The sequence below is a fragment of the Marmota flaviventris genome, chromosome 13, assembly GCF_047511675.1.
Source record: "Marmota flaviventris isolate mMarFla1 chromosome 13, mMarFla1.hap1, whole genome shotgun sequence".
In the NCBI taxonomy this organism is placed as follows: domain Eukaryota; kingdom Metazoa; phylum Chordata; class Mammalia; order Rodentia; family Sciuridae; genus Marmota; species Marmota flaviventris.
The window spans coordinates 91,230,602-91,253,421 of record NC_092510.1 but is presented as its reverse complement, the minus strand read 5'-3'; the positions used below and the strand labels follow the sequence as shown (position 1 = coordinate 91,253,421).

Here is a 22,820-nt window from a genome sequence, read left to right as displayed (position 1 = left end):
ATTAGGATCAGTGTATTGAAACACAACAACCCTGTGTTAGAGGCAAATACTTTATGATAGGACTCAAAAACGAATCCAAATTTATTAAAAAATCCAATACTGGAGGTGACTTCAAATCAATCACTTTTTACCCCGAATTTTAGATTTCTTTCTCCCTCTCTCTCTCTCCCTCCAATGAAACCATGAGTCCCCAGAAGTTAGTATGCACACGTATCTTGATTTATTTTTCCTTTACCTTTTAGAGCTTTACATATAATAAAGGCAGACAAGGAGAACTCAGCTTCTTATCTCCCCTTGCAAAGTCAGTCTTTACTAGTCATCCATATTTTCAGCTGACAGTCAAAGGAAGATGAACTGCTAATTTGATGGTTCAATGGGCCACAATTACTAGCGGGATATATAAATTTGGGTTGGCTTTCTCTTTCTTCAATATCTACACAGCTAAGTGGATAGCTATGTATGACACTGGAGGGGCTTCTACAGTGCCTCTTGGCTTGACTTCTTCCTCTATGTGACTTGCCAGAGGTTTAAGATCCCTCGAATTAGATTGGGGTATGGAGGGATGGTGGTAAGGCAGTATGTGGGGCCCATCAGGAAGTCATAGGCCAACCTTAGACCCAGGCCTAAGGAGAGTGATCTGTTTCAGCCTATCCAAAGCACAGCTTCAGGTTTTGGCTACATGTATAATCATCAATAAAAGTGATTCTTTACCTGTTTTAGTTATTATTAATTACGTCTTTTAATGCATACTTCTATGCTTATTGGCAGGATGGGATTTATGCATTCTTGGATCCCCTGGACATGTTCCCATTAAATTCTGGTCAAAAATACCACTCTCAACCATAAAAGGAATAATTTTTTTTAAATCTGTTCAATAAGTCACTACTTTTGTTTTAGACTTTTCATTTTAATGACATATAATAAATACCATCAGAATGTTTAATTAAAAGAGTTATAAAATAAAATTGGCCTACATATTCAATCTTTTTATATTTCTAAAGAATTTAAAATAACTTTGTTTAACCTGCATTTATTTTTCTTTCTTTATCTTCCAGTTGTGTGTCCAGTGGTGCATGGGCTCTCAAGTTCTCTTGTGCATTTCTAAGTTGTTCTCCTTCATTTGGTCCTATCTTCTTGATCTGTACTGCCTGGGCATTACTGATAATGAAAGTTTCTGTGGCAAACATATTTCTCTTGTATCTGGATTTGCCAATGTAAGGGCTTTCATCTGGAACTTTATCAATTTCAGCATACTAAAAGCAAAATAATAGATTTATGGTTTAATAACAAATGACATTATTCATTTTATTAGTGGTAAACATGTCACACAATCACCAAAGTTTTGCTAACCCTAAATCTTAGAAGCTAAAAATATTATTCTTTTATTCTTAATATACTAAAAAAAGGAATTAGACCTAAAAATGGTCTCAAAAGGATTCTTCCTCCTACTACCACACTGTGACAGTTTGGATTAGCTAATTAAAGAACTGCCCACACTTATGTGATTTGTAGCACTGCTTAATCTCTTAATCTCCCAATCAGAAATCTGGATGTTTCATTTTGGTTTCTTGACTGACTGACACAGTAAAATCTCAATGTAATCAATTTTAATAATTGGGCTTTAAAATTTAAACAACATGTGATATTATTAAAAATCATTGGTTTTTAGAAGTTAGGTAATTCCCCTATTTCCAATGCATTTATGGCATCTGTGCCAATAATGGTTGACTAATTCTGAACCTAGTAAGTACTGAACAAATCTTGTAGGGAGATGACTATCCCATGGCACTTTTTCCAAAAGTCTGGATTTAAGTGAGGTAACTGAGAGTTAAGGAAGCTGTTTTTGCTTAGGGAATTGGTTGTGGGCAAAATTCTCTTGGGGCTTTTACCTCTTTAGGATATTGCTCTAACTACAGGAGCCAAATAATTCACAGATACAACCAAAACAGTTTACTCTGCTGATTGCTCATAATAAGAGAGTGGAATGATTAGTAAAAAAATAGTCCCTTAAATTTCCCTACCATCTGTCCCCTTCCACCTCACTTCATGCTGGCTTTAATTGTGGATTACTAAAGAATTATAAATAGCTCACCTCTGATGGATAATAATTTAGTGGCTCAAATTTAGCATCAATTTTATAAAAAGCCAATTCCTGTTCGAGCTCATACTGCTTCTGACATGCTCGTGTTAGTTCCATGGTCTTCTGTTTTAGCTATCAACCCAATTCGATGAGACAAAACATAGTTTCAGTGAGTTAGTACCAAAGTGCAATGTTATGGCAATTTCTCATCATTATTAATAACTATATTGTAAAAACACTATAGCAAAAAGCACAACACTCAGAATTTTATCTTAATTATCTATTATAAAAAATGAAATACAAAATTATTATTTCAGAAGTGATCACATAAAAGACCTTTGAAGTTTACATGCTATTTTGGGATACAAAGAAAATATTTAAATTTGTTTTACCTAAATGTAAAATAGTTCTGTATCAATTATCTTTAAACTAGTCTACTAAGTATCTGTTTCATGATGTCCCAAGACTTAGTATTAATTTATTTAACTTACTCTTGGTTTTAATGATATCTTCAAATCATGGAGGAATAATATTTGACAGTAACTACAGAGCAGTGAGAAGAATGATATTAGAGATTACTTTTAACTGTACTGTTGTCGTAGTATTTGTGGCTAATGGCTTCTTAAGTTTTAAATGTTCAGAATATCATTATTTGTAACAGAGGATAAGGAATTTAAACAAGCTCCATCAGATCAAAATATGTAATATTAAAATTTTAATAAAGTAATTATACTATAACTTTTTAGTTACTCAGAAAGTTTTGGAACTGGGAGAAGAAGGATATATGAATCATTCAATATAATTATCTGAACATATAAATAAACTGAAACTCAGATTGGTGAATTGACTTGTCAAAAGATTAGTGGTGAAAGCTAAGTATTTTACTACTATCAACACAAGCCCTTTTTCTATTACATCTACTCTTCGAGTTCATTTCAAAGGTCCACTAAGTGATTATTATCTTTACTTTTGCCAGTATCTGATAAAGATCATGCAGAAATATTTCATAAACATAAAAATGCAAGCAAAAAAGAATAAAACATAAACAAGCATTTTACAAGGTCAGGAAATCAGTCGTGCACAATTTAACTTACAGTCACCTCCTGATAATCTGTTAAAATGGAAGTAACACTGATCTGAATACTAATTCTGTGTGACACCCTCATTTGCTATCTCACTGGAATTAAAGGACTTGTCTTATTGCATAGCTTACAGCAGAAGAGACAATGTTCAATTCCAAGAGCCTGGTTTCCAATCTAACATTCTGCTTATTGTCCCAGTGTCCTGCTGCAGGGTGCCTAGCATATTAGCCATACTTATCTTTTCAGTGAATGCTCATAAGGCTTTGAGTCTCAAAGAAGCAACTCAATCAACAACAATCCTGGGCTTCTCTCTCCATAGCTCATTGACTATAGGGCCAAACCAAAGGTAAATGTGAGTGGAATCATGGAGTGTGCATGTACTGGTATCTATTAAATAGCCTATGTGTTTCAAAGTCCCTTTGTGTCTCTTATAGCTTTAGGCTTAGTATATAGTTAAGTACTCAATAAATGTATGTTGAAGAAATGCATCAATGTCTGCAAACTAAAAGTCAAAGGAACTGGAAAGTAGGTGAGCTGTAGCACTCACTGGCTATTAAAATCAAGAGATGACTGTAGTTAACCTGTTTACCAACAGGAAAAATAATACAAATTCTTTCCCCAACATTCAAATTTGTTCCCCTATGTACACAGTCATTCAAAACATAATACATACACAGGCACATTTCTCAATGAGGCAAGCCAGTTTCAAAACTTAAAACAAAAACATATGAATACAAATTATCATGCAAATCATGAAAAACATAGTATGCAGTTCAGCCCTTTAAGGAAGAATACCTTTAAGAACTACCTTTAAGGAAGAATAAAGAACTACCTTTAAGGAAGAATAAAGAATCGCAGAAAAGGGCCTGCAAGAAACCAAAACAAGGGCTAAAAGAAGAAAGAAGCAAACAGATACTGTCAATTGGAGAACTCTCAGATGTGATACCACAAGTGCTCTTTATTGACAATTTACCACAGGAAGGTATGGCTATTAGTACTTGCATTGTTCCTATATGGACATATCTTATCCCCACTCCAAATGTGAATAATAAATTTACCACCTTCCCTTACTTAGCTCGATTCATTTCAAATTATTTTCACATTCATAATCTCATTAAATCCTCACCAGTCTATAAAGCTGGCAGGACAAGCAAATCATCCTCATTTTAAAAATAAGTAAACAAAAGGATAGAAATGAAACAACCTGCACAAGGACAGAATAAATTCAATTAACATTTGTTGGGGTTGTGATAGGGGACTACTACAGTTTAAGTGGCCACTGAAAGACTAACTTCAATGCAATTTTTCTTTTATAAAGAAAGTGCTCTAATGCATGAGCAATTATTTTATAAAACTGAAAAACAAAGCAGGGTGCAGTGGCACATGCCTGCACCCATTTACTATGGAAGGTGAGGCAGGAGGACCACAAGTTTGAAGCCAGTCTAGACAACTTAGCAAGACCATTCCCCCACCCCACCTTGGGGCAAAAAGAGGCTGGTGATATAGTTCAGTGGCATAGCACCTAACATCTAACATGCAGGGGTTCTGGGTTTAATCCCTAATACTACAAAAAAAAAAAAAAAAAAGGAAAACATTATACAATTGTAGATAATATTACCATCAAATATTCTTTAAAGGATAACAGAAAATATTTTTCAAATGTATATTCTTAGACTAATGCTCAGATTGTTTTTAAACATATAATAGCCTTTGTAGTAAGAGAAGTCTAGGCAAAACAATATAAATGGCAATTTAAAGAATAAATACATAATAGCCAATAAATATATATGTAATATTCAGCTTGCCAACAATTATGGAAATGAGAAATTAAAACAATAATGAGATTCCATTTTTTTCTATTATATTTATAAATTCAAAATAACAATATCCAGCTGAAAATTGGACCCTTTCACTTACTTCTATGGAAGTATAAATTGGCCATAAGCTTTTTGAAGTGGGTATTCGCATTTATTAAAAATTTAAAAGAGAATTACACAGTAATTCCACTCAAAGTGATTTATGCTGAAGAAATACTAGTGTGTATGCATAAGGCACATACACACACACACACACACACACACATAGATTTTGTAGTACTTATCTCTAATACCAAAAAAACCATCAACATTAACTAAATTATAGAGGATCCACTTAATAGAACACAATTTAGAATTTAGAAAGAATGAGAAAGTGCTCGCTTCGGCAGCATATACTAAAATTGGAATGATACAGAGAAGATTAACATAGCCCCTGCACAAGGATGACACACAAATTTGTGAAGCATTCCATATTTTTATCCAAAAACCCAAATGCCGAATGTTTTCTTTGATATAAGGAGGCTGATTCATGGTGGGATAGGGAACGGGAGCATGGGAGGAATAGACGAACTCTAGATAGGGCAGAGGGGTTGGAGGGGAAGGGAGGAGGCATGGGGTAATTAATGATGGTGGAATGTGATGATCATTACTATTCAAAGTACATGTATGACTATCTTATATTTGATAAAGGGGCTAAAAGCATGCAATGGAGGAAGGATAGCATCTTCAACAAATGGTGCTGGGAAAACTGGAAATCCATATGCAACAAAATGAAACTGAATCCCTTTCTCTCGCCATGCACAAAAGTTAACTCAAAATGGATCAAGGAGCTTGATATCAAATCAGAGACACGCCGTCTGATAGAAGAAAAAGTTGGCTACGATCTACATACTGTGGGGTCGGGCTCCAAATTCCTCAATAGGACACCCATAGCACAAGAGTTAATAACTAGAATCAACAAATGGGACTTACTCAAACTAAAAAGTTTTTTCTCAGCAAAAGAAACAATAAGAGAGGTAAATAGGGAGCCTACACCCTGGGAACAAATCTTTACTCCTCACACTTCAGATAGAGCCCTAATATCCAGAGTATACAAAGAACTCAAAAAATTAGACAATAAGATAACAAATAACCCAATCAACAAATGGGCCAAGGACCTGAACAGACACTTCTCAGAGGAGGACATACAACCAATCAACAAGTACATGAAAAAATGCTCACCATCTCTAGCTGTCAGAGAAATGCAAATCAAAACCACCCTAAGATACCATCTTACTCCAGTAAGATTGGCAGCCTTTATGAAGTCAAACAACAACAAGTGCTGGCGAGGATGTGGGGAAAAGGGTACACTTGTACATTGCTGGTGGGACTGCAAATTGGTGCAGCCAATTTGGAAAGCAGTATGGAGATTTTTTGGAAAGCTGGGAATGGAACCACCATTTGACCCAGCTATTCCCCTTCTAGGTCTATTCCCTAAAGACCTAAAAAGAGCATGCTACAGGGACACTGCTACATCGATGTTCATAGCAGCACAATTCACAATAGCAAGACTGTGGAACCAACCTAGATGCCCTTCAATAGACAAATGGATAAAAAAAAATGTGGCATTTATACACAATGGAGTATTACTCTGCATTAAAAAATGACAAAATCATAGAATTTGCAGGGAAATGGATGGCATTAGAGCAGATTATGCTAAGTGAAGCTAGCCAATCCCTAAAAAACAAATGCCAAATGTCTTCTTTGATATAAGGAGAGTAACTAAGAACAGAGTAGGGACGAAGAGCATGAGAAGAAGATTAACATTAAACAGGGATGAGAGGTGGGAGGGAAAGGGAGAGAGAAGGGAAATTGCATGGAAATGGAAGGAGACCCTCAGGGTTATACAAAAGTACATACAAGAGGAAGTGAGGGGAAAGGGAAAAATAATACAAGGGGGAGAAATGAATGACAGTAGAGGGGGTAGAGAGAGAAGAGGGGAGGGGAGGGGGGGGATAGTAGAGGATAGGAAAGGCAGCAGAATACAACAGACACTAGTATGGCAATATGTAAATCAATGGATGTGTAACTGATATGATTCTGCAATCTGTATACGGGGTAAAAATGGGAGTTCATAACCCACTTGAATCAAAGTGTGAAATATGATATATCAAGAACTATGTAATGTTTTGAACAACCAACAATAAAAATTAAAAAAAACACAAAGTACAAGTATGAAGAATTGGTGTGAATATACTATGTATACAACCAGAGATATGAAAAATTGTGCTTTCTCTCTATATAAGAGTTGTAATGCATTCTGCATCATATATAAATTAAAAAATTACATAAAAATTTTAAAAAGAAAAAAAATGAATGAGAAAGATTTATATATATATGTATGTGTGTGTGTATATATATATATATACACACATATATGTACACATATGTACATATATACATATATTTTAAACTTGGAGAGCTGTCTACATGTACTGCTTTGTGAAAGATAAGATGCAGGATAATCATATATAATAGGATTCCTTTTTTAAAAAAATAACAAATATTCAAGGGTGTAATTATTTAATTACATATATTGTATATGTATAGAAAACAAAAAGGATCTATATCAACACTTGAGGAAAGGAGCAGGGGAAGAGTAGATTTTCATTTCTACTGTATACATTTGTGTTGTCTGAACTTGTTACAAAAATATACATGTTAAAATGTTTTAAATTGTTATTAATTATAAGAGTAATAATGACATAGAAAAAAGCACAATCTAAGAAAAGTAGTTACAGAAAAAAGAGCAAAACTGCTGACAATTTACAAAACATTTATTCCCAGCACAACCATATTAACAATAACATAAATAAGTGAAAGAGAAAACTATAACAAACCATACTTTCAGGACAAAGCAAAGCCTTAAGACATATTAACTAAGGTGTTTAATGGGTTGATTAACATGCCTCAGGGAGTCAGCATATACAAATTATCAAGTTCCTTTCTTAGTAATAAAATGGATTCTATGTTCTAAAACAGAAAAATAACTGAGGAAAATTTATTAAATGTTCACAAATGTCACATGATACCAAATAAGTACTGGGTTTTATTTTTGTATGTCATATAATGGCAAAAAGAGTTCATTGTTTAAGTAACATTGATTACCATTCTCCACTGGTTTCATTACTCATCAATCCATTCTATTACAAACTGAAAAGCAACAGAGTCTGAATAATCTAAAATCACTAATAATCATCTATTAACATTATTAATATATGCCTTCAGGATACAGCTGAGATATATGAAAACTACCTTCAAATTAAGTAACATATAAAGGAACCCACAAATGCTCTGAACATTGGAGGTACAGAGCTGGAGAAGCTGTCCTGGATTTCCATCATGTTCCCTTTTCTTTCTCAGGCAAAAGAGACTTTAAGTAGGAGTTAGTTAAAATTCATATTTCAAGAACAACTTCCTTCCTCACAGAGGAGAGAATACTCTTTTGTCTTTGTTTTAAAAAGTAAGTGATTAGGGTTGGGGTTATAGCTCAGTGGAAGAGCATTTGCCTAGCATGTGTGAAGCACTGGGGCAGATTCTCAGAACCACATACAAATAAATAAAATAAAGGTCCATCAACAACTAAGAAATACTTTTTTTTTAAAGTAAGTGATTAAGCAGAATTCTTCTTCTTAAAAAAACAAGTAACTGAGTGAGAATGTGAGAATGCCAAACTTGAAAGGGAGATCCAAAAAAGGATAAATATATCAAAGACTTTATTATTTATAGGATAAGTAAAATTCCCTAAGTTATACATAAGTAAAATGAGGAATTATTTAAAAGGAGGGGAGAGAAAAAGGGTACCAATAGTTATTTTTCCCTAAATAGCCGAATAAGTTTATAAAATTAGATTCTTTGGGTTGAAAAGGCCCACCTTCCTATCAAATGATCTTTCTCCAAAACCCTGAGCATATGGCCAGCCTCTGCCTGTCAGTGATAGCAAACATTCCAGTTATTCCATTGCAGGCCAACTTTTAGGAATTTCTTTATCATTAAATGAAAACATATTTTCCTATCAATTGGTTTATGATGAGTCTTGGTCTATAATTCCTCTTCCATGAAAAAGTTCTTTGAATATCTGAGAGAAATTATCATAGCTCGATGAGTCTCCTCTTCTCTAGCCTGGACAACTCTGTCCCTCTGATCATTCTTCATGTGACATGGTCCCAAGACCTTTGAAGTATCTTGGTTACTTTATCAAATTATACCACTTAGGTTGTCTAAATCTTTCAGTTTTAGTATCCTTTTTATGTTTCGACCATAAAGCCCAACTATATAAAATTTAGCCATTACAGATATGCATAAACTGAAAGTGTTCTGTAATTGCACTTTTTGGAAATACCTACTTTCAAGAGTTTGCTGCATATTTTGCCATTTCTCCCCTAAGAAACTGTCATACACTTTGAGATATAAGATCATATTTGATTTTGATATTGTTTCGCACCTTGCTTTTTTATGCATAATAAAAAGTGTCAGGTATCTTCCACTTTAGGACATAAAACCGTACTTCATTTTATTCAAAACAATATATTATTTTATCACTTCAGGGTTCACTGAGGGACATTTTGGCTATTTACAATTTTTGATCATATGAATAATATTGCAGTGAATATCCTTGTATATGTATATGTGTGTTATATGTTATATATACACACATACATACATATACATTCAGGTATATATATAATCTTTGTCCATTCTTGCCACTATTTCTATAGAATATATTATTGGAAATTCAATCTCTGAGACAGAGGGTCTATTTAAAATTTGGATATTTTCCCCAAATTGTCTTCTAAAAGTTTTTGCCAGTGTATACTCTCTCCAACAATGTTCTTGCTTAAAAAAAAAAAAATGAACATCAGGGATGATCTTACTGACTTCTCACAGTGAGGAACATCACCTTCCCCCTTTGGGCAGCCCCAAAGAACACTAATCTTTCAGGAAGCCATATCACATGGCACATGGTCAACTGCAGTCAGTAAAGCCTTTTGCACATATTCTATTAAAATACATCTACCCCTTTCTACGGTCAAGAAGTTGTATTTTTAGACACAAGGACAAAGAATTTTCTACCTGAAGAGAATATAATCAATGTGATGTAAAATCAGACTTACCAATTCATTTTTCATGTTTAGGTCAATTTCTAGCTCCTCGCAGCTCTGTTTCTGTAATATTGCTTCTTCTTTTAATGATTTGTTTAATTTATCTTGATTTTTAATTTCCTCAAGGAATCTTATTTGTTTGCTCTTAAGCTCTTCAGTTTCCATCATCTTCTTTTCTAGGTCTCTTTCCAGTCTTTCTACCTCTTCTGTCAATAAAAATGGATAGTGTATTTATCATTATGTTTCTTACTTGAAAAAAGGCAAGGCTATTTCTCAAAAGAATAACAAAAGAAGTTAAGTATGGTGTAATTACAATTTTACTTTTAAAATTATATACCATGGCTTTGAGAGAAAACCATCTTGCACTTGAAATGGATATATATTACGAGGCAAGAAGTCATTATTATTTTGATGACATTTTTAAAACATAAGAATTGACTTCCAAGTATTTTAGTTTGTTGATAAATGAAAAATTTTCCCAGTCCCTTTTAAAAAATGCAGTATTTTATTTGATATGAATAATTACATTTTCGAGAATATTGTAAACATGTATGCAAAACATTACATTGTATTGAAATCCTTCAACTATTTCCTATCACTCTTAGGATAAGATTCATAAAGCTTCCGTAAAGATGATTTGGCCCCAATCTCCCTCTTGAACCTCATCTTCAAGCATATTTCTGCAGCTTTCCTGAAATGACTCTTCTTTCTACTGACAATGCCTCTTCACTGCTGCAGGCTTATTCTCATCCTCTGACTGAACCTGTCTTCCTCCATTTCCTATAGGTCTCTTCTGCATCCTTTAGGGGTTGAGCTTTACAAACCATTCTGAGAAGACTGCCCTGACTCTCTCCTCTCTCTGGGTTGGATGCTTCTTAGGGAAGCTCTTATGCACCCTGAACTTATGCTCCGGCCCTTGTCACCCAGGGAGTTGTAATATGTGATCTACTATACTGTCTGCCTACCCCACTAAAGCTTCAGGAGAACAGCAACTCCATCCACCTCGTCTCTACTGGGTCCTAAGAGCTCACCACATTAAAGGCTCCTAATTACAGTCTGAAGTCATGAATGAGCCATAAGTGGTTGAAACATTTCCTCCAACAGTATATTTATATGATTACTCTGCATTATTTAAATTTTTAATAATTCCAAAATAAATTTCAGGGGAAAAAAGTAGAGTTGGGGGAGGGGTCCTAAACAAATAAGAAATTTACCATGTTTCTGAAGTATTGGATTAAACCATATAAAACTGCTGCTTTTGTAGGTTGAAAGTGGACTAACATCCATTCCAAATGGTTAAACATACCAGCTTATTACCCAGTACTCTACAATGGTGATTTCTTATCTTCCTCTTTTTCCTCAAACTTCCCATACTTCTTTGAGTCTCTTTCTCAGCTGATGATCTCACATTTCATTGAGAAAACAGACCCCATCCATGGGAACTCCTTTATTTTCCCACCACCAAAGCAACAAAACCTCATGACCTGTACATCTTCTCTCCTTTCTGATGGAGAAAGTGTTCCTTCTGTCAAGGGATGGCCTCTCTTCTTTCTCCAATCCTACTGAGGCATGATTTGTCTCTGCAGTCCGCTCTTAAGATATACTGCTTATTTCTTTGACTACTGATTTTGAGGTTAACTACATTTTTTTTCCTCCCCATTTCCTGGTCTGAAAGCTACTGATTAATTTTTAGTTTAGCTTTCTTTTTTTTTTTTTTTAACTTTTAAACAGTAAAAAACGAAAAGAAACACCTTCATTTATTTAAGTGTTAGAAGAGAGAAATTATGGGAGGAAATTTCAAATCTTCAGGCAAATATCTCCCTTCCATTCTTCAATACATTATTACCCAGCCTTTCCCCCATCCCTGTCACAATCAGGCACTTCTCTGTGCTCATCTTACTTTGTGCCTCAGCAACATTCAACAAAGCTTACCACATCCTCTCTTGAAGATTTCTTCTCTGGGCCTCTGTAACCCACTATTTCCTGGTTTTCTCCTACCCTGTTGACCTCACTTTTTTAGTTTCCTTAGTTGGCTGCCTTTCTTTCTCTTCTCACCCCTGCCTGCATGAGAAAACTGATTCCTATGGAATTATGCTAATGAAAACCAAATTTATTCCAGCTGAATCTCCTTTATCATGGGACTGATTTATTTTTTCAGATTTGGAATATTTGCAGTTACATAAAGAGATACATTGGGCACTGAATCCAAGTCTAAACACAAAATTCATTTCTTTTTTAGATACAGTTACACAAACACATATGGCCTGAAAGTAATTTTTATACAAAATTTTTATGTACCTGTGTTTTGACTGTGAACAATCTCCACTTGTAGCATTAGAAAAGCACTCAAAGTTTCAGATTTAGGAGCATTTTGGATTTTATATATTCAGATTAGTGATGCTCAATCTGTATCTCTGATACAGACCTCTTTGAACTCCAGACACATATTTTCTATTTGCCACCTCACACATAATTCAAACTCATCATGTCCTAAAGATAACTCTGAATTCTCCTAATTTTCTACATGATATCACCACCTAATTAAGCCAATTAAGCCAGAAGCCTGAGAATTACCTACTCCATTAGAGAGCGCTGCTGATTCTACCATTAAAAGTGATGCATCTATTTTTCATTTCCACATCTATCGCCTAAGCACAGGCCACCAACACTTCTAGCCTGCATGACTGTCATAGCTCTTCCTAACATGCCCCTCCATCTCCTCTATGCCCTGCTCCAAATCATTCTCCAACCTGCATCCAAAATGATCTCCTTAATATAGAGCCTGTTCCTGGCCCATCCCTGCTTAAAACTTGCCCATGGTTTTTTCCTGCAGCTAGAATAAAATCCAAACCACAAGGCCCTGTTCCATCTCGAACCTCCCCCTTCTCTCCAAACTTTTTCTTGCACTCTTCCAGTCATACTGATCTTTCAGTTGCTTGACCCCACTAGGGTCTTTATAACCTCAGAGAACCAGCTCCTCCCTCTCTCTGAGTGCCATTCCTCACATGGCTGGCCTCTCCTCCCCTTGCCTTCAGCTTCCATGTCACTGCCTCAAGAGCCACTCCTTTACACCACTCTGTACCACAACAGGGCTCCCCTCTGTTGCTTTACCTGGGTTTAACTGCTTTTTGTCTGTTCCACAAAACCATAAGCTGCATGAAGGCCAGCACCAAGTGTCTTGCTCACCATTGTATCCTTAGTGTCAAGTGCAGTGCCTGGCATACTGAATATGCTCAATAGTTATTAAATAAATTGATTTATGGTGGCATCTCTGCAAATGTAATGTCATCAGAAAGTTTATAATACATTTTTTTCTAGATAAGTTCTGAAAACAAATTCTTTCCTCATTCAAATTCAGTTTTTTAAACTGTCATCTTACCTAAACTGAATCTCTCAAAAGCCTCCTCCCTGTCCTGAGTAGTTACTGGCTGACCTTCCAAACTTTCCAGCGAACGCAGGTGGAAAATGGTAAACTGGAGATAGTGAGGAAGGGTCACGACTGGATTTTCAACTAATATCAGAGAAGTCAAATCTTGAAGTGGTTTCAACTTGCTGACATCCTGAAGCTGAAATGACATAACAGTAGTATTGGTATATTTTACTGTAAAAATCATAAACTACCTAAAGGAAATAATAAATCCTGGAAATTGTTCTTAACATAGCAAAAAAACCTATTCGTGAAACCAAGGGCTCCAAAGCAGTTTGAGGAAAGGAACAGAAAGGCAGCATGTGAGTAGTGTATTGGGACAGTACTGGGCATTTTCTTTATATCATTCTATTTGCAACTCTTCACAACAACCTATAATGGACGCATTATCTTAACTTTACAGATAAAGAAACAGATTGAAAGAAGTCAGGTGACTTGCCCAAAGCTCAGAGTCTAAGTGAATAAAACAGGATTTGATTTCAAGTCTTTATCATTCTTCATTATATTAACTGAACAGATCAAAAATACAAATGGTAGTGAAAAAAATTTAGTAAAACTGCAGAAAACTGAGTTATAATTGAATCTAAAAGACACAAGGATATGTACCAATATTCACATTCTGAATTTAAGGAAATACTGCCAGGAAAAAACAAACAAACAAAAAAAAAAACTCTTCTAGGCATTCATTCAATCGTCTGGATTCTAGCTCAAGCTGTAACTTTGGACAGGGACTTAACATCTCTGAGGCTTTACATGTAAAATGGGAATAAGAGCTCAAATGAAATGATAAATGCTAAGAGATAAACTCTTAGTTGCTATGGAATCTATACAAAATGTGAACTTACTGTATTTAATTACTATAGAGTATTCTAGGTCATATCTGAATTTGATATAATATATCTGGTGTTTGATTAATAGAAAATAAAGAAATCCCATTTGTAAAATTTAAGTATTAATATTTTTTCTCAGTAAATTAAAGAAATTGAAAAAGATTCTTACTAGTTTGAATAACTTACTGATGATATCTTGTTGCCTTTCAGATTGAGGACTCGCAAAGATTTCAACTTCTTTCCTAGCCATACTGGAATATGCTCAATCTCATTTCCTGCAAGGTTTAGCTTCTGAAGATTACACATATTCTCTATGCCTTCAATTTTGCTGAAACCAAAGGACAAAGTCAAGCAAATATACTGATGAAGTCCTTCTACTGTAATTTTCATGTCTTTTTAGCTGCTGGGAATTAAATCTGAGCTACACACCAAACAAAAGCTTGAAAATCTTATATCTATATGCTTTACCCTCAGTTAGACTTGGTAAATATGATGACTAAAAAATCGAAACAAGACAACAAACAGTTGCTGAACTTCCAATAAGACAAAAAATATCCTTGGCTCTATGTGATGTTCTTTTCATAATTATGATTTATCAACCTTTCTTATTAATGAGAACAAAGTAGCTACAAAAAAATTTACCAGAGCAGTGAACTGCAAACTCCTATTACTGTGCCTAGGAACTGTACTCATCTTACTATCAGAACTCAAGACCTGTAATGGAAGACAGAGGAGTGTGTCTATGCCAGTCCCACTGGCTACTGTGAGAACTAGCAGCCAGCCAGGAGAGAGCCGGAAAACTCCACAGCACACGTTGTGCTACCTGCTGTAGTCCTGCTCAAGAGATAACTATAGTTATATTAGGCCACTGCCAAAAGGTTAACTGTGCAGAAGGATATCAGAGCCCCTAAAGTGACACTTTGCTTATGAATATAAGCATTTTTATAGAATACTTAAGTTAATAAAATATTTATCACCCATATTGATAAACTTTCATTGATGAAAAATTTTTCCAAGTTACTCATAATATGTTATTTAATAACTCAGTCAATTTTCTATACCAGGAAAGTACTCCTAAGCTTGTCTATTTTCATTTCCATTTTGTCAAAATTATTATCATCAGTATCAGTTATTTTTTACACAAATTTTATACTAAGACTTTAATTAGTATTTTTTAATTTCATTTTTGTCTTGTAGGAACTTCAGCAGCTATTAGTTGTTTTGTTTTTATTTGTTGGCCATCATATTTAACAAGTCTAATGTGGGAGGAAAGCATACTGATATAAGGTTTTCAAGCTTTGGTTGGAGTCCGTATTAGCAGGTGTGAGGCACCAGGTTTAATCCCTAATGCCACAAAGCCAAAACAACAAAAAAAAAAAGATTTTCATTATTTGATTCTTGCATCATTTTGTCTATAGCAAATTTTCAAAATGTAGTTTTACCCATTGTCAGTTTGATTATGTTTATTTCTCACAAAATTATTATGCATTAGAAACAAGATTGAAAGTATATTTTTTGTAACAACAAGTGAAGAAAAATACCTAAGATGAAAAGGGTTAGAATATCTTTGGGCTCAAAATGGCAGGGTTAGAACATTCTGCTTCATATCAATATTCTTCATGTAATAAAACAGTGAACCATAGATAGCAACTGCCAAGAGCAGAATTAAGACAAAATTTGGTATTCAAAAAATCTATCTCCTTCCAAAATACTAGCTATTATTCTGTACTTAAGTAGTACCAAAACATAAAGTTATCATATTATGAAGGTCTAGCCTACAAATTAATAAATACTTATTAAAATATTTGCTGTTTCAAAGGATTCTTCCAGCAACATGGATGACATTAGTTTACCTCTCAAAGAAACAAAGAACAACAACAACAAAAGAAAACCCTACAATGCTACTTAAAGAAATATTCACTCACCTGATTTTGTTATATGATAAGTTGAGTTCACGTAATTTTAAGAGCTTGTCCACCTTCTCAATCTTCTCTATTAAATTATAGCTGAGATTCAGTACTTCAAGTTTAACACATTTTTCCAAATTCTCAATATACTAAATGGAAATAAATAAGTCAATTCTTTACATGACATATGGAATGACATAAAGCAAAATATTTAAGTATGTGCATCAGGGGCTGTTTAGGCCAGTCATCAGAAAATTTAAAACCCTATTGGACAATCCCTGAAGTAGCAACTCTCCTCAAGTTTCCAAACTCTCCTTGCCCCTCTGCAAATGATAGCACTGTCCACAAAAGAAGCTCAAACTATCCAACAAGAATTCTCCACTATCATTCTCTCTGCCTCAATTTTTCTATGCCTTTCTGCTTTTCCTCCTTTCTTCTTTAGGTACTATGCTGGTGTATAACCTCTCCCTCTCTTTCTCCCTCAGTGCCCATGCATGTTCAACCTTCTTCTCTCTCCCTGTGTCCCCTCAAGTTTAAAGGCAGTCATTTTTACAATAGACATGCACTATGTGCTTGCTACCTACAAAGTATGGCACCAGGTGATGGGCTATAGCAGTGAACTGGACAAACCCTCCCTGCTGCACACAGCTTACTTTCAATAAGCTCACAATTCTTCCATATAGAACAAATCGCCCTGCACTAACCTTGTTCTCCTAGGCAGCCATCATCTTATCTCCCTTTTATAATGCCACCAGCATTTCTTACAAGAATCGTCTACATTTGCTCACTTTGCCTTCCACTCACTCCTATTATATTAGTAAGGCAATAAATCCTCTACTACATCAATGTATTCAAATGGTTCTCCCCAAGACTGCCATTCAATATTTCACAGATTGAATGTGGATTATGTGCCAGAAGCTGTCTAGGGACAGGAAATATGAATTAGTATTCATCTGCAGAGATACACAATAAACAGAGGCAAATAAGATTTTCAGACAGCAACAATACTAATAAGAAAGTAAAAACAACATCTGTGCTAGAATGCAAGGCACCAAGAGGGTAGATCTTGTCTGTTGTGTACAGTGCCATGGTACCTCTGCCTGGCATATAGTGAGTGCTAAATAAACATCTGTTGACTAAATAAAGAGGGTGACTTAACTGTGATTGTGTGGCAAGAGAAAGATTTTACAGAAGAAGTATATCAAAATGAGACCTTAATAAAAAGAATCCAGGAACGTGAACTTCTGGGGTCAGAGAATACTAGATGAGCAGAAGAAAATGCAAAGGTTCTAAAAAAATGAACTTGGTGGGTTTCTGAAACAGAAGAATTGCCTTCTTGATTGCCAAATCCATTGACTTCTAAGGTTTCCTCTTATTTGACAATTCTATAATCGTTTTATCATAACTTTCTGCATGAAGTTCCCCCTCTATAACCTCCACCCATCATACTCTTGGGTCTTCTGTAATAGCTCCCTCAAGCTTTTTCACTGGGTAAGCCTCAATCATACATGCTCTATGATTCTCCCTATCTCCTCTTAATCCTAGGCATTCTTCACACTAAGCCCTAAATTCAGAAATTTGAATTTAGAAAACTAAGCTAATTCCTACCTCCACAGTCTAACATATGTGTGGTATATAATAATTAAACAGAATTTATTTATTTCATATTTCATTTTTGCAAGTTTTGAACTCTAGCATGTTTCCTTTTTTACTACTTAACTATACAAGGGAAGACCTGAATATATTCTAGAAAAAAATTCAAATGAAATACAAAAAGCCATCTTCATCAAGGCCCCATATCCTCTTTCCTACCCCCAAAACCCCAAAACTCCTAATACTCAAACCATTTTTATGTGTACCCAGATATTTCTATTTGTTTCCATCCATTTATACTCACAGAGAAAACTAGAATTTAAAAAAATATTTGAGACCCTGAAATGCTTTAAAATTGCTTTTTCACTGAAACAACTGTGGACATATTTCCATGTTAATACATAGAGGTATAAATCACTTTTCAAAAAAAGTCATAGTAGCCAGATACAGTGGCACATGCCTGTAATCCCAGCAACTGGGTGGCTGAGGCAGGAGAATCGCAGGTTCAGAGCCAGCCTCAGCAACTTCACGAAGCCCTAAGCAACTGAGTGAGATTCTGTCTCCAAATAAAATATTTTAAAAAAATATTTTTTAGTTGTAGATGAACACAATATCTTTATTTATTTTTATGTGGTGCTGAGGATTGAGCCGAGTGCCTCACACGTGTGAGGCAGGTGATCTATCACTGAGCTACAGCCCCAGCCCCTCCAAATAAAATATTTAAAAAGGCTGGGGATGTGGCTCCGTGGTAGAACATCCCTAGGTTCAATCCCTGGTACAGGCATAGTAGTTCATAATATATTATGCCATATTTTATTTAAATGATACCTTATTGACATTTAGTTATTTCCAATTTTTATTTAAATAGTGTTTAATAAACATTGCTATATTGATGTTTTTGCATATATGTGTACACAATACTAGTACAATAGACATCAAGGAGTAGAATTGCTGGTTTGAGAGTATAAGCACAATTACTAGATCAAAAAATAAGGGGCTTGAGATTATGACTCAGTGGTAGAGTGCTAATCTCGCATATGTGAGACACTAAGTTCGATCCTCAGCACCACATAAAAATCAATATTTTTGATTCATTTACAACTAAAAATCCATAAAAAATAAGCATATTAGAAATTTTGATATTACCAACCACCTTCCTAAACTATAGAACTTATCTATTGAATAATGAAATAGTTTTTTAAGTCTTGACCAATAGATATGCATGATACAAAAATATTGTAAAACTTGTTTTATTTCATATTTCTTTGACCTTAACAACTGAATACATTTTCAAGTTAATATCAGTCATTTACAGTACCTTTTGACCTGCCTATTCACACTGTTTGCATGTGTCAATGAGTTGCCTCTCTCAATGGAATTGTAGGAGACCTACATATTATGTAGATATTGTTAACAGATTTTGCAAACACTAATTGTCAGATTTGTTTTCCTTTTAACTTTTGAGAATATATCTCTCATTAAACACAACTCTTCAACCTTTATGTCAAATAAATCTATCAATAGTTTTCTTTGTGGTACTAGGGTTACTGTTTTCCCACTCTTAAGATTTAAATTATTCTTTCATATTCTTTATATATATATATATATACACACATACATACATATATATATTGTGTGTGTAATTGTTTTGTTTGTACTGGGGATTAAACCCAGGGAACTTTACCAATGAACTTTACCAACTTTACTACATGCCCAGCATTTTTTATTCTGAAATGGGGGTCTCACTAAGTGCTGAGGGTCTCTCTGAGGTTACTGAGGCTAGCCTCAAACTTGGAATCCTTCTACCTCAGCCTCCCAAGTCACTGGCATTATAGTTGTGTACTACCATGCTTAGCTCTTTCCTAATAACTTTACAGCAGTTTGTTCCTAAGTTTTTTGCACTGCTTTGTTTTTATTTAGCTCTTCAACCTTCTGGAATTATTTTCTGTGAACAATGAGGTAGAACATTAGTTTTATTTATTCTAATTAAAGAAATGAGGCTATTACACTGTGTTCACATTGTATACCTTATTAATATAGCAGTAAACACACACAAAGCAAGGATAGTAAACTTTTGTTTTCAATGTCAATGTTGTATTTATTATTTAGGATAGCAAACTTTTAAAAAATAATCATTATATTCTTTTTATACTTTATTGTGCATTATAGTTATGCATACTAGTGTGGTTCATTATGATATAATCATACTGGAATATAATTTTTTCCACTTCAGTTCCCAGTGCTTACTCCTTCCCCCTGTTCTTCTTGCCCAGTTCTCCTTCCTCTACTCTACTGGTCTTCCTTGTGCTTATTTATGTATTTTAAAATTGGTGCTTTATAGATAGACATAAAGCTGAAATTCACAGTGGTATATTCACATATGTACATAGCATAATTTGGTCAATTTCATTCTACTGTTCCTCCCTTTCCCCATCCCTCTTCCTCACCCTTCTATCCTCTACTCCTCTGATCTCTCCTCTATTTGCAGGGGCTCAGCCCCTCCCCCACTTTCCTCATACTTTTCTCTAGCTCCCACATATGAGAGAAAACATTCAATCCTTGTTTCTGAGTCTGGCTTATTCTGCTTAGCAAAATGTTCTCCAGTTCCATTCATTTACCAACAAATGCGTAACTTCATTCTTTATGGCTAAATAAAACTCCACTGTGTGTGGATACCTGTGTGTAGATACCACATTTTCTTTATCCATTCATCTGTTGACAGGTAACTGGTCTGGTTCCGTAACTTACCTATTGTGAGTTACATTGCTATAAACACAATGTGCCTGTATCACTATAGCTTGCTGATTTTAGTTGTTGGAAAAATACCAAGTGGCTATACTAATTTGCAGTCCCAGCAACAATGTGTGAGTGCACCTTAACCCCAACATCCTTGCCAGCATTTATTATTATTTGTATTCTTCATGATTTCCAATCTAACTGAAATGAGAAGAAATCTCAATGTAGTTTTGATTTGCATTTCCCTGATTGCTAGAGACACTGAACATTTTTCATATATTCGTTGGCCATTTGTTTCTTCTTTTGAGAAGTGTCTGTTTTGTTCATTTACTGATTGGCGCTTTTTTTTGGTATTAAGTTTGTTGAGTTCTTTATATATTCTAGACATTAATTCCCTGATGAAGGAGCAGCTGGCAAAGATTTTCTCCCATTCTGTAGGTTCTCTCTTCATGCTCTTATTTTCCTTTACTGTGCAGAGCGTTTTAATTTGATTCAGTCCACTTATTTATTCTTGTTTTTACTTCCAGATTTAGGGGTCTCGTTAAGAAAGAGATAGTGCCTATATCAATATGTTGGAATGCTGACCCTATGTGTTCTCCCAGCAGTTGCAAAGATTCTGGTCTAATTCCTAGATGTTTGATGCAGTTTGAGTGGATTTTTGTGCAGGGTTAAAGATAAAGATCTATTTTCATTTTTCTACATATGGATATCCAGTTTTCCCAGAACCATTTGTTAAAAAAAAAAAAAGGTTGTCTTTTCTCCAAGGTATGTTTTGGTACCTTTGTTAAGTATCAGATGACTGTATCTATGTGTATTTGTCTCTGTGTCTTCTATTCTGTGTCTTATATTCCACTGGTCTTTCTGTTTCTCTTGATACCATTAACATACTGTTTTTGTTACTATAGCTTTGTAGTATAATCTGAGATCAGGTATTGTGATGCCTCAAATATTGCTCATCTTGCTCAGGATTACTTTGGCTATTTTTTATCTTTTATTCTTGCAATGAATTTTAGGACTTTTTTTTTATTTCTGTAAAGAATGCCATTGGTATTTAAATGGGGATTGCACTGAATCTGTACAACACTTTTGGTAATATGGTCATTTTGACAATAATAATCCTGCCTATCCAAGAACATGGGTCGTCCATCATCTTTGCTCAGTGTTCTATAAGTGTTCATTGTAGAGGCCTTTCAACTCCAGGCCCCACAGTTGCAGATAGCTACCAAGTGCTCAGATAGCACCTCTCCATAGAAAGATTCACAATGATGGGCAGGAGAAGCTCAAATACAGATGGGCAAATTGAGGCTCCATTCCAGTCACAGGGACAGAGTCCCAGTGATACACATCAGTCAGGGTAGAAGCTTCTGCATAATAAGCCACCCACAGACAGCTAGCAATCATAGGCTCCACATTTGCACCTCTCTGACACTTTAAAGAAGGTCCTGTGTAGGGGTGCAGGTGTACAATATTTCACAACAGTCAGCGTGATTATATCCTATGCCCCTTCATCCAACAGAAATAGCCAGCAGACACAGCACAGCACCCTCCATGCATGCAGGTTCAGGTCCCTGAGCTGACAAAAAGAACCAGCTGGCAGGAAATCCAGAGCAATCAGGGAAGAATCCTCTCGTGCCCCAGCATCTTTAGGATGATCCACAGCTGTAAGTTCCAGAGTTGCATTGTCATTCAGACACTCAGACCAACAGAAGGCAATTTCTGAGGATACACCAAAGCAGCCAATGGAAAATCTTACACACAAAATACAGCAGTATACCCCACAAAGGGACTTACAGAAGAGCTCCCCAGACACCAGACACCAATTTGTGGGTCCAGATACAAGCCCAGTGATCTGTGACCAATGTACTCCAGAGAAAGGGCAGCAGCCCCTCCAGCCCAAGAGTACCACATCAAACAGGCTAAAATATATCTAACTTAAATAATCATACTTCACACACTCCAAATTTTCACAGTATATCTTCCACTGGATTTGAAAGTGCTGGATACATAGAGCTTTTCTTCTGGAAGGCACAAAAAGACTATACCACCTAACAGGGAATAACTGATTTGCTAAGTCACAGAATATCAGAGATCATTTCCTCTGACCCAACAGAAAGCTAGTGGGTACCTAGACATTGGAAAAAGCTTTCAAGAATTGTATTAGAGGGGAGCTGGTGTGATCAACACCTCCATACCCAGAGTAGTGGGCA

At 35.2% G+C, this 22,820-nt stretch overlaps 1 protein-coding gene and 1 non-coding gene across 4 annotated transcripts in view; one reads left to right on the top strand and one right to left on the bottom strand.

The window, feature by feature from the left end:
• The window catches only part of Cntrl (centriolin), a 90,354-nt gene that overhangs the window by 53,392 nt on the left and 14,142 nt on the right, over positions 1-22,820 (bottom strand). For all 3 annotated transcript variants that reach the window (XM_027945013.3, XM_071600889.1, XM_071600888.1), the window contains exons 4-9: positions 16,303-16,433; positions 14,564-14,705; positions 13,500-13,686; positions 10,133-10,326; positions 2,093-2,212; positions 1,025-1,253 (exon numbers count right to left, since the gene is read on the bottom strand). In XM_027945013.3, coding sequence (XP_027800814.2) covers positions 1,025-1,253; positions 2,093-2,212; positions 10,133-10,326; positions 13,500-13,686; positions 14,564-14,705; positions 16,303-16,433 — 1,003 coding nt within the window. The remainder of the gene's footprint in view (positions 1-1,024; positions 1,254-2,092; positions 2,213-10,132; positions 10,327-13,499; positions 13,687-14,563; positions 14,706-16,302; positions 16,434-22,820) is intronic.
• On the top strand, positions 5,355-5,457 carry LOC114100980 (U6 spliceosomal RNA). The gene has a single exon (XR_003584190.1). It is a non-coding gene; the product is annotated as a U6 spliceosomal RNA (small nuclear RNA).